Raw genomic sequence first — 16,572 nt, forward strand, 5'->3', positions numbered from 1 at the left:
TATTTCTATACAAAATGTTGTTAAAATTTTATTTCTATAGAAAATGTTGTAAAAATTTTATTTCTATAGAAAATCATGTTAAAATTGTATTTCTTTAGAAATACAATAAATTGTCAAAATTTTAGTTTGTCAGAATTTTATTTGTATAGAAAATTTTGTCTAAATTTTATTTCTATAGAATTTTTTTTCAATAGACATTTTTATCAAAATTTTAGTTCTATAGAACTTTTTTCTCAAAATTTTATTTCTATTGAAAAATTGTCAAAATTTTATTTCTATAGAATTTTTTTCAAATTTTTTTTTCGGTAGAAAATTTTATCAAAATTTTAGTTCTATAGAAAATGTTGTCAAAAGTTTATTTCTATAGAAAATTTTGTCAAATTTGTATTTCTATAGAAAAATTGTAGTTCTATAGAAGATTTTTTCAAAATGTTATTTCTATAGAAAATTTTGGCAAAATTTTATTTCTATAGAAAAATTTGTCAAAATTGTATTTCTATAGAAAAATTTGTCAAAAGTTTATTTCTATAGAAGATTTTTTCAAAATTTTATTTTGTATAGAAAATTTTATTTTGTATAGAAAATTTAATTTTGTATATAAAATTTTATTTCTATAGAAAATTTTAGCAAAATTTTGTTTCTATAGAACATTTTGGCAAAAATTCATTTCTATAGAAAATTTTATGAATATTTTATTTTTATAGAAAATTTTGTCAAATATTTCTGTATTAATTAAGAATTCTATCAAGCAGACAAATGTTACGATTTTAGCTAGAATTTCTTTCTTTGAGCTGACCGATAATAGTTTGGCCAACATCAGTAGTCGATTGTTCGATTTTCAAAAATATCAAAAGTCGATTAACTGAAGATAACAAAAAGTAGAATTCGACTTTTTTGGTAAAAGACAATTAGTCGATTTTCGACTTCTATATCCGTAATTGTCTAAAATTTCTGATAAATTTTACATAAATCGATTCTACACTTTAATGGACGAGAATATAATGTTCTTGTAGGCACCCTGTTTCAACACAGGTCGATATATATAATGTGTTTGCTTCAATTATTTTTTTTACCCTTCCATACTGCAAAGTATGTCAATCCACTACGGGAAATGGAGCAACCACAGGACCGGTACAGGACTAGTCCCTGGTGTGCATGGACCAGTCCTAGTTCTGTTCAAGACGTATGGAAGGGACCGGTCACTTTAACATGGATTTATTATTGACGGGGTAAATTTACACTTTAGGACACGCCTTGGATTCGTTCCTAAGGACACGTTCTGGGTCATTTTAGTTGTAGCACTCCATAGACAGGTCCTCATGAACCAGTCTCGGACAAATTCTTAGAAATCTGTTTCAGTTTGGTTATCCGAATCGCATCAGAAATGAAAAACTTTTGAAAAATGTTGAACAATAGGTTATTCTGGTAATTCTACTTCACTAAATGAGTAGATCCAATAAGATTTTTATATCAAGCGAGTATGGAAATCATTAAATTATCACTATGTAAAAACTGCTGCAAACTGGATCACCGATACCAGTCCTGTGATAGGTCCGTCAGTGGCAATTTGCACCAATTTCCCTTAGGTTATTTAAGCTCTCCCATTTAGTAAAAAAAATTAAATATAACCAAATACGAAACTAACAAATTTAATTTTTCCAAAATATATTTATTAGCTTAAGAATTTTGTTTTTGAAATACAATTCCTTACACTTTACATTTCACATTATTTACTTTCTATTTATATCTAAAGAGATACATAGACAATTTAATATAAGCTTCTTTATGTATAACTTTTAAAATTACAAAAAACAAAAGTTACTAAAGAAACTTTGGTTTTTGTGATTACCTCATAAAATGTTTAAAACCAATATTGCATGAGTGAACATGAAACAAAAATTCTATGAATGTGTTTATAATGGTAACAAAAACGTAAACTTATAACTAAGATAAAGTTGAGCTTTTGAGATTTCATTTTTAGAGAACTTAATGCTAAAAGGCATTTTATATAAACAGAAACTTATAAATTAATATTTGTTGCATACATGGCTTATATTTAAATAAATGTGTTAAAAATTATTTAGTATCTATATATATAATTTAATTTTAATATTTCTTATAAAAATGTTATGAATCTATGTGGGCCATATTTGTGTCTAAAGTTTTATAACATTTCATTTCGAATTATTCCAAAATGCGGAGTTATGATGAAATTAAATTTTAAACAAATTATGTATGTGTGTATTAAGCTTAGGTAAAAATTTTATTAAATGAAAGCTTAGATGAAATTTGGTGAAATTATTAAAACGTTTGCTTAAATTAGGCAATAATTTTGCGACACCATTTTAATTTAAATCGACAATAGTTTTGAGTACGAATGGACCTTGGTTTTGATAAAAAAAAATATTTTTTTTTAAAATTTAAAATAAAATCCCATTTTGTTGTTTTTTTAATTGTGAAGTAATTTTTATAAACCAACTAAAAAGTCTTTTGTTTAAAGCGTTTTTTTCATTTAATCGAATTTAATATACTTCAACAAAAGTTATGGTTAAAGCTTTATCAAAATCTAAGTATATTTTTGTGGGAAAACTTTAAAATAATAATCTTAGAAATTGAACTTGAACTGAAGTACAAAAGGCGTTATAAATAGTTAATATGCTTTAAAAAAACATAAAACGATATTTAATTTGGAGTTTGTCAAAATATACAGCAATCTTATATTTTTAACTATTTAAAAAAATTGAAAAAAAGCTTTTGGCTTAATTTTAGATTTTTTTTGGTGTGAATTATAGAAATCAACAAAGCCTTTTATCGTCCAAAGCATTGTGGAATTTTGGGGAAATCTTTTTGGAAATTTGGATTATAATTATACAAATTTATTGATACATACGATTTGGATTTTTTTTCACCTAAGGCATACGTAAAAGCTTTTTTTTTTTGGGGGAAATAAAGAAAACAAAACGAAATTTTAAATTATAAAAACCAACAAAGCATTTTGGCAATTTGGGGAAATCTTTTTGGAAATTTGTAACATAATTATATAAATTTATTGATACATAATATTTTGAGAATAATTTTCAACTAAGGCATAGGTAAAAACTTCTTGTAGGGAAAGCTTTTCATGATTATTTTTAATTTAAAAACAAATTCGGAAATTAATTATAACATTGATTGATTCATAATAGTTTGAAAATATTTTCCAACTAAGGTAAGAACTTTTTTTTGGAAAAGCTTTCCGCAATTATTTTTAAAAGTATAAATTTAAAATTTTCTTTCAAAATGTTTATTGAAATTAAACAAATCAATCGTAAATGTCATTGCACAGCTTGGTGAAAGTTTTTGTGATGGTTTTCTTATTTACATTGAAAAATTGATTGTGATGTATATTTGATAGAAAGTTCAATCACTCAAGGAAAACTTGCTTCAAAATTAATTAATAGAATTGTCATTTTTCCAAAAATAAAACGCTAAGCTTTTAGAAAACCTTCGTCTACTATAATTTCGTGGTTAAGTGAAAATTAAAAAAAAAATATATATAAAATTATCAAAAAAATATAAATTATTATTATTTCTATTATTTAAACAAAATACTAAAATGTCCGAAAATTCTTCACAATTATCTTTTTAAATTACAATTAAAGTATTTGAAGGCATTGTCGTCAATTGTCTATTTATATTTTAAAACTGGGTCGAATTAAATTAAAGCTTAATTTATATTTCAGAAAAATTTTAAATGTTTAAAACTTAAAGAATACGTATTTTTTTCCATAGAACAATGAACACATATTTCTCTATGTTATGATGATAGTTTTGTTTAAAATTGTAATATTTGCAAAATAATATTTTTTTTTGATTGATATTTTACAAAAACTTAAAAAAGTATTTTGGTTAAATTTATATAATATTTATATGTGGGTTTGTCTTTGTGTTTTTTCTTGTTCATGTAATGAAGCTTTTCAAAGCACTTCAGTCCGTTTGTTGTTGTGGTTTATGATACATATACATTTGCTTGTGTGGGTGAGTCTGAGTCTGTCTAAGGGCTATATCTATCATACTCCTATTTACTCCTAATCTCGCTCGTTTTTCTCTTCTCTCATGATGATCATTACAGCAAATTCATAATTGTGAGGCATAGTGTTGGAGAGGGGGGAGGGGTAAGTAGTTGTTCTCTTCTCTTCTTTTTTTGCGTAAGTTTAGAAAGCGTCTCAAATGTTTCATCGGTATAATACATCATCAAATTGAAACATTTCCGCCTTCTCCCAATTCTATACATCACTCTGCTTGGCATTGGTATTGATAATGAAAGCTCCATTAATGTGGCAATTTTGTCCGGCTGTCGTTGTCTTACCATTGGTATAATAGCTGGGGGTTTTACCATTGGCAAACATCACTGCCGTTTGAGGGGCTCCCACACCATTGAGATGGGCCACCAATGGATTCTTGGTTGTCTCACCAGGAGGTGTTGTTAGTGTAGGGGTCACCGGTGAGGGTTTAATTAATTCAAGTTTATCATCTGTCGATCCTTTGAGAGGAGTTTTTACCAAACCCTTAAGATCACTGTTCACTGGATGAGGCATAGCATAACGAAGTTTACTCCAGAACCATGGATCACCCCATTGCAAATAGGTATTCATTTTCAAATAGGCCTTGAGATCTGAATCTAAATTATCAATATTACCTATATCACCATAGATAATCACAATGACACGAGCTCTACCCTCATTGAGCGAGGCCTGATGGGCTGTCTTAAATTCCATTTTGGCCCATACGGAATCTATGAAATTTTGTGATAATACCACTATGGTTCTTCGGGAATCTTCTATGGATCTTACTATCTGATCGGGTATACATTCACCCACCAACCAATCACGCACATGAACACATAATTTAAATGGCGGATTACCATTTTCCAATTGTGGCACCAAGTACTCAGCAATGAATTGCTCATCTTTATGGGAATATGAAATGAAGGCATCATATTTTTTATCCTTATCTACTTCGGCTTCGGTCACAAACCACATACACAAATTATGGGCATATAACCAGATCTTGATTTCCTTTTGATATTTGTAGTACAAAGCAGCCATACAGCCCAATATTAAGCCCATCAATGAGATGGCTATACTCAGAGCTATATAGAGTTCACTATCCGAGCATATGTCGGTAATGGAAAGCTCACTAATGTACTTGCCATCGGGTAAATTGGCACAAGTCATATCTCCAAAATCTCTTATAGCTTCGTAACGTCTCTGGGCAAACATTAGCAAAGGTTTTGCCTCACAATCACAGGTCCAGGGATTACCAGATAGATAAATGGATTTCAAGGCTTTGCTCTCATTCAAGAACATGATGGTACTTTCATTGAAATATTTCAAGGAATTATAGCGGACATCCAAATGACTGAGTTTTGGCGGTAATTGGGTTCCTTCAATTACTGTCAAATTATTACCAGCAGCAAATAGTTTCACTACACTGCTATAGCCCGGTGTGGAGGCCAATGGTAGTTTCATAAGTTCATTATTTTCCACATTCAATTCAGTACCAGCCAATTTGAATTGTTCAATATGGGGCAAAGTTGGCAACTCCGTTAAATTACCCAATGAACAATTCACCATCAATATACGATCGTAGGTTCGCACCCAACAACTGCATCCTCGAGGACAGCGTTTAGGATTTGTATCCTCATGATCAAATGGACAAAGTAAATCCATGGGATTGACATTTCTCACCAATTGTCCTTGGAGATTTTCCGGTGAAGTACATTTCAAATTTTTGGTATCCATTTTGAAAGCTTCCCTTAAAGCCTGACCTCCTCGTTCGCCACGCAAGAATTGAACAAAACTCAATAGAACACAATCACATTGTACCGGATTGTCATTGAGATCCATTATAATTTTATTCATTTTCGAATCGGTACTCAATTCAATGTTTTGAAAATTTATCATTCTCAATTGATTATGGGTCAAATTCAATTGCAAATTATTACGTGTCAGAAATTGTAAATCATCTTCGGAAAGGGTGGTAATATTATTATAGCTCAAATCCAATTCTTCTAAATTGAGCAAATGAAATTTCCAATCTTGATAGATGAACATTATGGAATTATTTTTCAAATTTAATTGTTTTAGTTTCATGGCATTTCGAAATGGTGATCCCAATTGATAGGCCTCAATGTCACCCTCCAACATTTGTCCATAGGGTTCACTTAGACTCAAGCGATTATTTTCCAAATTAATAAATTCAATATTTTGGGTATTCACAAATGCCTGTGAATTGATGGTGACCAATTTATTATTACTGGCATCCAATCTCTCGAGTTTTTTCAACGAAGAGAAAAGCGAGCTGGAAATAAAGAAGAGAAGAAAATCAAATAACTATTAGAAAATTCGGGGAAATATTAATGAATAATGATTAAAAAAGAAATTGACTTTTTATTTGTTTTAAAATAATTTCTAATATAGTTCTAGTAGCTTTTTAGTTTTATTTGAAATAAATCGAGATGAATTGAATTTAATTTATTTCATTCACCCGATTCACCCCGCCTATATGGATTACTGAGAGCGTAGAACTCTACACTCTCAGTAATCCATATAGGCAACAACAAATACAGTTTGTCAAGAAAGTGTTTTGACAATGGGATAAAAATTATGTGTTGTTCCAAAATTAAATATAATGAAATTTAAAAAAAAAAAATATTATGTATTTTGGAAAGTATACATACGTACACAGAATTAAAACTTTAATAAAATATTTAATATTTCAATTATTTCTAGAAGTTGAAATAGTTGGCAATGTCAAAAGACTTTCTTGACAGACTGTATATAATAATATAATAACTCAAGCTTAGTGACCTGCATAAGCTATCGTGTCACCCTGTTATTTCTACACTCTCCCTAATCCAAACACACACTCTCATAATAAATGTATAATCACGGTTAACTGTTAATACGGGAATATTAGGAGTAAAACAAGCAAATGCATTCAATGTTGGCGACAGACATATGCTTATAAAGGAATTTTTGAGAATTATAAGGGGATTTGCTGGTGAATGAATGTCTCATATTTTGAAGTCAATTTAAGTTGGGTAAACATATTTTACTATTTAATATTAAATCAATTCTAAATCAATATTTTTAAATATATTTTCATTTGTCTTCTTTTATAGGTACGTATTGAAGGCTTTTTTATGAAAACAAAACAAAATGGTGAGTAGGGACAATCGTTTGAAATCGACATGTGATGGTAAGTTATCACACCCTTCCAAAAACTCTTATAGAACATAAAATGCATATGGGAAAATTATATTGCAGTGCTCTGCAAAGGGTTTAAATTTCGATTCTCACGATAAATGATTGAGTCCTATATGGAATATTTTTTATTAAGTGTTTAGTTATGTTTAAAATTTTTTTATTTTTTGTTGACTTTGTCATAAAGAGTGTTTGGCTCTTTTCTCGTTTTTTGTTTGTTCTATTATTAGCTTTTGGTATGGGAATTCCTTTCAACTATCCTTTGTTACTTTCTTTGCCAATTTACTATCATTTGTTTACAGTTTGCGTCAGTGCTTACATCGAATTATCTTGTTTTTTTCATGCAATATTTCCCATATTTTTGTGTCTTTCTTTCTTTTCAATTGTGGTATATTTTCTTCTGTTTGAATTCGTTGGATGTTTCCGTTCTTCCGGTTGTTTAGTCACATTCCCAAAGAATTCGAAACTGCATCTAATGAAGCTTAATCGGAATTGTAGGTTTCTAGTTTATATGGGGTTTTTGTTTTGCACAAAGATTGATTTTAAATCAATATTTGAAACAATTATATTTCAGAGAAAATTTGAATTAATAATGGAAAGCAAATATAATGAGAATGTATTTAATATTCCTTGGAGCTAATTAAAGGCACGTTATCTGAGTAGAATATTTTAATTTTATTTTTATTAAACAAAATTTGCTGAACACTTTTATAGAAAATTTCATTTCTATAGGAAATTTTCCTAAAATTTCATTAGTAATGAAAATTTCTCAAAATTTTGTTTCTATAGAAAATTTTGTCAAAATTTTATTTCTATAGAAAATTTTGTCAAAATTTTATTTCTATAGAAAATTTTGTCAAAATTTTATTTCTATAGAAAATTTTGTCAAAATTTTATTTCTATAGAAAATTTTGTCAAAATTTTATTTCTATAGAAAATTTTGTCAAAATTTTACTTCTATAGAAAATTTTGTCAAAGTTTTATTTCTATAGAAAATTTTGTCAAAATTTTATTTCCATAGAAAATTTTGTCAACATTTTATTTCTATAGAAAATTTTGTTTCTGTAGACATTTTTTTCATTTCTATAGAAAGTTTTGTCATAATTTTCTATAAAAAATTTTGTCAAAATTTTATTTCTATAGAAAATTTTGTAAAAATTTTATTTCTATAAAAAATTTTGTCAACATTTTATTTCTATAGAAAATTTTGTAAAAATTTTATTTCTATAGAAAATTTTGTCAAAATTTTGTTTCCATAAAAAATTTTGTCAAAATTTTATTTCTATTGAAAATGTTGTCAAAATTTTATTTCTATAGAAAATTTTGTTTCTGTAGACATTTTTTTCATTTCTATAGAAAATTTTGTCAAAATTTTGTTTCATTTCTATAGAAAATTTTGTTTCATTTCTATAGAAAATTTTGTTTCTGTAGAAAATTTTGTCAAAATTTTGTCAAAATTTTATTTCTATAAAAAATTTTGTCAAAATTGTATTTCTATAGAAAATTTTGTCAACATTTTATTTCTACAGAAAATTTTCTCAAAATTACATTTCTATAGAAAATGTTGTCAAAATTTCATTTCTTTTGGAAATTTGGTCAAAATTTTATATCTACAGAAATTTTCCCAAAATGTTATTTTTATACAAAATTTTGCCAATTTTTCATTTCTATAAGAAATCTTGTAAAATTTTCATGTTTATAGAAAATTTTCTGAAAATTTTATTTCTATAATTTTTTTTTCAAAATTTCATTTCTATAAAAAATTTCCTCAAAATTTTATTTCTATAGGAAATTTTATCAAAATTTCATTTCTATTGGAAATTTTAGGCAAAATTTTATTTCTATAGAAAATGTTGTAAAAATTTTATTTCTATAAAAAATTTTGTCAAAATTTTATTTCTATAGAAAATTTTGTAAAAATTTTATTTCTATAGAAAATTTTGTCAAAATTTTGTTTCCATAAAAAATTTTGTCAAAATTTTATTTCTATTGAAAATGTTGTCAAAATTTTATTTCTATAGAAAATTTTGTTTCTGTAGACATTTTTTTCATTTCTATAGAAAATTTTGTTTCTGTAGAAAATTTTGTCAAAATTTTGTTTCTATAAAAAATTTTGTCAAAATTTTATTTCTATAAAAAATTTTTTCAAAATTTTATTTCTATAGAAAATTTTGTCAAAATTTTATTTCTATAGAAAATGTTGTCAACATTTTATTTCTACAGAAAATTTTCTCAAAATTACATTTCTATAGAAAATTTTGTCAAAATTTCATTTCTATTGGAAATTTGGTCAAAATTTTATATCTACAGGAAATTTTCCCAAAACGTTATTTTTATACAAAATTTTGCCAATTTTTCATTTCTATAAGAAATCTTGTAAAATTTTCATGTTTATAGAAAATTTTCTGAAAATTTTATTTCTATAATTTTTTTTCAAAATTTTATTTCTATAAAAAATTTCCTCAAAATTTTATTTCTATAGAAAATTGTATCAAAATTTCATTTCTATTGGAAATTTTGGGCAAAATTTTATTTCTATAGAAAATTTTTTCCAAAATGCTATTTTTATAAAAATTTTTGCCAAGTTATCATTTTTATAAGAAATCTTTTCAAAATTTCATGTGTATAGAAAATTTTCTCAAAATTTTATTTCTATAATTTTTTTCTTCGAAATTTTGTTATATTATTATTTTGTCTAAATTTTATTATTTTGTCTAAGTGAGTCTGAAGCTAGTCGGGCTGCCACTTTAACCTTATTTCTATAAAAAATTTCCTCAAAATTTTATTTCTATAGAAAATTTTATCAAAATTTCATTTATATTGGAAATTTTGGGCAAAATTTTATTTCTATAGAAAATTTTTTCCAAAATGCTATTTTTATAAAAATTTTTGCCAAGTTTTCATTTTTATAAGAAATCTTTTCAAAATTTCATGTGTATAGAAAATTTTGTAAAAATTTTATTTCTATAGAAAATTTTGTCAAAATTTTGTTTCCATAAAAAATTTTGTCAAAATTTTATTTCTATTGAAAATGTTGTCAAAATTTTATTTCTATAGAAAATTTTGTTTCTGTAGACATTTTTTTCATTTCTATAGAAAATTTTGTTTCTGTAGAAAATTTTGTCAAAATTTTGTTTCTATAAAAAATTTTGTCAAAATTTTATTTCTATAAAAAATTTTTTCAAAATTTTATTTCTATAGAAAATTTTGTCAAAATTTTATTTCTATAGAAAATGTTGTCAACATTTTATTTCTACAGAAAATTTTCTCAAAATTACATTTCTATAGAAAATTTTGTCAAAATTTCATTTCTATTGGAAATTTGGTCAAAATTTTATATCTACAGGAAATTTTCCCAAAACGTTATTTTTATACAAAATTTTGCCAATTTTTCATTTCTATAAGAAATCTTGTAAAATTTTCATGTTTATAGAAAATTTTCTGAAAATTTTATTTCTATAATTTTTTTTCAAAATTTTATTTCTATAAAAAATTTCCTCAAAATTTTATTTCTATAGAAAATTGTATCAAAATTTCATTTCTATTGGAAATTTTGGGCAAAATTTTATTTCTATAGAAAATTTTTTCCAAAATGCTATTTTTATAAAAATTTTTGCCAAGTTATCATTTTTATAAGAAATCTTTTCAAAATTTCATGTGTATAGAAAATTTTCTCAAAATTTTATTTCTATAATTTTTTTCTTCGAAATTTTGTTATATTATTATTTTGTCTAAATTTTATTATTTTGTCTAAGTGAGTCTGAAGCTAGTCGGGCTGCCACTTTAACCTTATTTCTATAAAAAATTTCCTCAAAATTTTATTTCTATAGAAAATTTTATCAAAATTTCATTTATATTGGAAATTTTGGGCAAAATTTTATTTCTATAGAAAATTTTTTCCAAAATGCTATTTTTATAAAAATTTTTGCCAAGTTTTCATTTTTATAAGAAATCTTTTCAAAATTTCATGTGTATAGAAAATTTTCTCAAAATTTTATTTCGAAATTTTGTTATATTATTATTTTGTCTAAATTTTATTATTTTGTCTAAGTGAGTCTGAAGCTAGTCGGGCTGCCACTTTAACCTTATTTCTATAAAAAATTTCCTCAAAATTTTATTTCTATAGTAAATTTCCCCAAAATTTCATTTCTTTAGGAAATTTTCTCAAAATTTCATTTCTATAGGAAATTTTTTGTCAAAATTTCATTTCTAAAAGAAATTTGGTCAAAACTTTATTTCTTTAGGCTATAGAAAATTTTCTCAAAAATTTATTTTTCTTTTTTATTTTATATTTTTATTTATTTTTTATTTTGTTTTTATTCTATAAAAAAAATTCTCAAAATGTTTTTCCTAAAGAATATTTTGTCATCAAAACATTGCAATTTTATTTTTCTCAAAATTTTATTTCTATATAATTTTTTTTAAAAAATTTCATTTCTATAGGAAATGTTGTATAAATATGTATACAACATATAGGGAAATTTTATTTCTATAAAAAATTTCACTGAGATTTTATTTCTATAGAAAATTTTCTCAATATTTTATTTCTATAGAAAATATTATCTAATTTTTATTTGCTTTTTGCAAAATTGTATACATACAAAACCATTTTTTCTGATTCAATCACGATTACATTTAATTGATCGAATTACCCCCATTTTCATGAAGCTCCGTTAGTGCTCCGTTAACTAACGAACTTTTTAACCGTACGAACTTTTTTTTTAACATAGCTGTCATCTTGCCTATATATTCCATATGCCAATTTGGAACTTAACTGCCGACAATTTTTCAGTTAAAGTTAACCGGAGTGAATATATTTGGAATTTACTTTTTGTTAACTGACAGTTAAAGTCTAACGGAGCTACATGAAAATGGCCGTTAATGTTATAATTGAAATGTCTTCAATCACAGAAATGATAGCATCAATTTAAAAACTAATTGAAAGTCAATTAAAAAATTAATTGATTCAATTAAAAAATGAATTGATACTATTAATATTTGTGATTGGTTTTTGTTTCAATTAAAAAATTTGTTAAATCAATTAAATTTTTAATTGAATATTTTTTAAAACGCAATTAAGACTTTAATTGGAAAAAATTTTGTTAACATTTTTTCTGTGTACTACAGCTATTTTTTTCATTTTTTTTTTTAATTTTATTTAATTATTTAAGTCTATGGAAATACAACAGACTACTTAGAACTAAAAATATATTAAATCCAGAATATTAACAAATTTAGAAAATTTATCAAATATATCAATATCCTCATTGGAGATATTATTAAATTCAGCCAATGCACGACTCATTGGTTCATTGGAACCATAATTAGTCCTATGACGGGGTATATGAAACAACTAAAGGGTGATACGGTCAAAATTTGGTCAATATAAACTTGACGTATTTCTTTCAATTTTGCATTTAAAAAACCAGAACACCCCTCATTTTGAAGGTGTGTGTGTGTAGAATGTTGCTCCTATTTTGATTTTGGAATTCACTCTTCAGTTGTCAAAATGCCGTCCAAGCAAGAATAGCAGCGTATCAAAATTTTGCTCGCGCATCGCGAAAATCCGAGCTACTCGCACGCAAAGCTGGTAAAATCGCTAAAAGTTGCCAAATCAACCGTTACAAATGTAATTAAAGTGTTTGGGGAACGTTTGTTGACAGCCAGGAAGTCTGGATCGGGGGGAAATCGAAAACCAGAAGCCGCTGAGACGACAAAGAGAGTTGCCGGTAGTTTCAAGCGAAACCCTAACCTATCTCTCCGAGATGCCGCAAATAAGCTGGGTGTATTGTCTACAAGCGTGCATCGAGCCAAAAAACGAGCCGGACTATCGACTTACAAGAAGGTAGTGACTCCAAATCGCGATGATCAACAAAATACGACGGCCAAAGCGCTATCCCGGAAGCTGTACACGACGATGCTGACGAAGTTTGACTGCGTGGTAATGGACGACGAAACCTACGTCAAAGCCGACTACAGGCAGCTTCCGGGACAGGAGTTTTATACGGCAAAAGGAAGGGGGAAGGTAGCAGATATTTTCAAGCACATAAAACTGTCAAAGTTCGCAAAGAAATATCTGGTTTGGCAAGCCATCTGTACCTGTGGCTTGAAAAGCAGCATTTTCATAGCTTCCGGGACTGTCAACCAAGAAATTTACGTGAAAGAGTGTTTGAATAAACGTCTGCTGCCTTTCCTGAAGAAACACGGTTGTTCCGTACTGTTTTGGCCAGATTTGACATCTTGCCATTACGGTAAAAAGGCCATGGAGTGGTACGCCACCAACAACGTGCAGGTGGTTCCCAGGGACAAGAACCCTCCCAACACGCCAGAGCTCCGTCCAATTGAGAAATACTGGGCTATTGTCAAGTGGAACCTAAAGAAGACCAAAAAAACTGCTAAGGACGAGCAGCAGTTCAAGGCAAACTGGCTTCCTGCGGCGAAGAAGGTGGACAAGGTGGATGTACAAAATCTTATGGCAGGTGTCAAGCGTGAGGCCCGGCAATTCGGATTTGGAAAAGCGAAAGCCTAACTGAATATTTTTCCTGAATTTTATACCAATTGAACTTGAAAAAGAAATTTAATTTGATATTTTAAATAAACGATTTCACCGATTTACACGCGTTTTCCCTTGACCAAATTTTTACCGTATCACCCTTTACTACGCAAAGTCCTAAGAGGAACCCTGAAGTGGATATTTTCAAGTAAATCCGGGCAATAGAAGTCACCAGAAATAAGTTTATAAATGAATGATAAAGACAAATAACAACGCATATTAGCCAAAGTTTTCATACGAATTATGAATTTTTTCATATGAATTTTGATTATTTTAAAATTAATTGCTAATTTGTTTAACCAAAAATTTTTCCTACCTTGAAATCTCCGTCAATTGATTGTGATCCAATTTCAGCGAAGTTAAACTCCACGTATTGTGGAATAAATCGTCTGGCAAGTTGGTCAATTGATTGTACGATAATTCCAATTGTTTCATATTCACTTGACTTTCGAATAGTTCAGCTGGTAGTGTACCCAATTTATTGTTAGTTATCAAAACAGTTTCCAGACCGGTAGAATTGGTAAATAGATCTCCTGGCACAGATTCCAAATCCGATGTCAAACGTACTTCTTTCAAATGGGGTAAATTTGCCAAGAATCCACTTGGTAAACTTCTCAAAGGAACACGATTATTGGTCAGACGTATTAGTTTTAAATTTGGATTGCTTTTGAATAGACCCTCGGGTAATGAATGGAAGCGGTTATTATTCAAGCTTATGGTACTCAGATTGGGTAAATATTCAAAGACATCATGTTGGAATGTTTCGATGCCATTATTGCTTAAATCCAATTCTTGCAATGAGGGGATACCCTCAAAAGTTTCCTTGGTTAGATTACGTAATTCATTGCTCCAGAGATTCAAAACCTGTAATTTTTTCTGATTACGAAAAATTCCAGTGGGTAGAGATTTCAAATGATTATAGCCCAATTCGATAAAAATGAGATTCTCCAATTTAGCAAAAATATCAACTGGCAATTCGACATTATTTGATCGTAAATCTATCCAGGTTAAATTACGCAGGGAATTGTCGGAGAATAAATCCTCGGGCATATGTAAAAGGCGCGAAGAACTAAATCTTAAACGTCCAAGACCATGAAGACCACTTAGATGCTCTCGCGTTATATTGGTGCCCAAATCGTTATTGTTGTCAAATAATAGGGTTGTGTATTTCGTCACTCCCAACTGTTGCGGTATACTGGCAATGGACAAATGACCTGGCAAGGGACATCCCTGGATTTGTACCTGTGTGGTATTACCTATGGCCATATTGGGCATTAGTTTATAATCCCTATAATTAATGTTATAGCATTCAATCATAACATGATCGCCGGTGCGTATTTTAATTGTTATTTTGGGATCATTGACAGGACATTCAATTTGTATATCTGATAGAATGGGAGTACATTGACATTTAGATGTTGTTGAGAGTAGCATACAATCTTCCCGTAATCGTGTTGTAGGATTTGCCGTGCTAACCTCAGTCCAATGTCTGGTCAAGCAGGTGAGTAAGAGAAGGCGGACAATTAGGCTGCTGGAGGGTAGTGGCATTGTGGTATTGAGTATAGACGTTCTTGAACGTCTGTTAGTTTTGAGATTCATAACTTTGGCAATGTTTGCTATCAATTTTTTTTTTGATATGGTGGTTTACAGCAATTATTTAAATTAATTTAATCTGAAATGAGAAAAAAATAGAAGAAAATATGTAAGTAAAGATGGTTTGAAAATGTGCTAGAATAAATGACAGCCTAAAAGTATACATCAATAATGGGATTTTGTACAACCCCCAATTGTAGGGTAAATTACAATTATTCTAAATAATTGAAATTTTATTTCAATTATTGCATTAAATTAAATGAAATAAAATTAATTTAAATGTAATCCATCTGAAATATTATTAATTTAAGTAAACTAAAACAAATTAAACATAAGAAAATTGAATTAACGTTTAATTAATTGGAATTAGATCAATCAAAAAATATTAAAATATAATAAAATGATTTAAATGAATTCAAATAAAATTAAACTGGATTCATAATATTTAATAATACAAAAATAGTGAAATTAATTTTAATTAAATTGAAAAATAGAGCAATTTTATTTATTATTTATTAAAATTTATTTAAAAAAACATATAGCACTAGCTAGAAAGGCTAAACTAAACCACATTTTTTGTCTTCTGAAGATCAAATTTATTTCTCTTATAACCTACATTTATATCCCTTTACAGTATGCAATATTTTTTTGTTTATCTCCCATTAAGGTATGCAATACCTTGTGAATTGCAATTACTTTTCAATTTCCACAATTTATTTTCCATTAAGCATAACTATTTCCTAAAGGTGAACCCTGTTTTTTTTACTTTTGCTTCCTACTACACGTTTGTATTTATTTTGCAACACAAATACACATTTCAATTTCGTGGTTGACCCCAAGGGTATTCTTTTCTCTAATTTGGGTTGAAACAAGTATTTTATCGCTATCATTTTTTAACTATTGTGGTAGCACAAAAATGAGGGAAAATATTATTTTCCACTATATTCTGTAATAAAAACCATAAACAAGTAATTTTTTCTTAATACTTTTGTTAAAAAACAAAAATATGAAATATTTCTCCTTTCCCCCATTCCTTATGAATTGTTTATATACTCATTCTTGGCTAAAAGAAAGTAATTTTATAAACGAGAAGACAAAAATGAAAAAATAAAAAAAAAAAAACCAACACTCAGAAATGAATGAAACATTTAACAAATAACTTTTTGCTGCATAGCCTCA

At 27.5% G+C, this 16,572-nt stretch overlaps 2 protein-coding genes across 3 annotated transcripts in view; one reads left to right on the plus strand and one right to left on the minus strand.

Moving 5' to 3' along the window:
• The window catches only part of Lerp (lysosomal enzyme receptor protein), a 393,366-nt gene that overhangs the window by 318,912 nt on the left and 57,882 nt on the right, over positions 1 to 16,572 (plus strand). The window lies entirely within an intron of this gene.
• The window catches only part of Tl (toll like receptor), a 174,950-nt gene continuing 160,026 nt past the window's right edge, over positions 1,649 to 16,572 (minus strand). For both annotated transcript variants that reach the window (XM_075292900.1, XM_075292901.1), the window contains 2 exons: positions 14,117 to 15,472; positions 1,649 to 6,342 (listed from right to left, as the gene is read on the minus strand). In XM_075292900.1, coding sequence (XP_075149015.1) covers positions 4,266 to 6,342; positions 14,117 to 15,399 — 3,360 coding nt within the window. In that variant the 5' untranslated portion in view covers positions 15,400 to 15,472 and the 3' untranslated portion in view covers positions 1,649 to 4,265. The remainder of the gene's footprint in view (positions 6,343 to 14,116; positions 15,473 to 16,572) is intronic.

The sequence above is a fragment of the Haematobia irritans genome, chromosome 1, assembly GCF_050003625.1.
Source record: "Haematobia irritans isolate KBUSLIRL chromosome 1, ASM5000362v1, whole genome shotgun sequence".
Lineage (NCBI taxonomy): Eukaryota > Metazoa > Arthropoda > Insecta > Diptera > Muscidae > Haematobia > Haematobia irritans.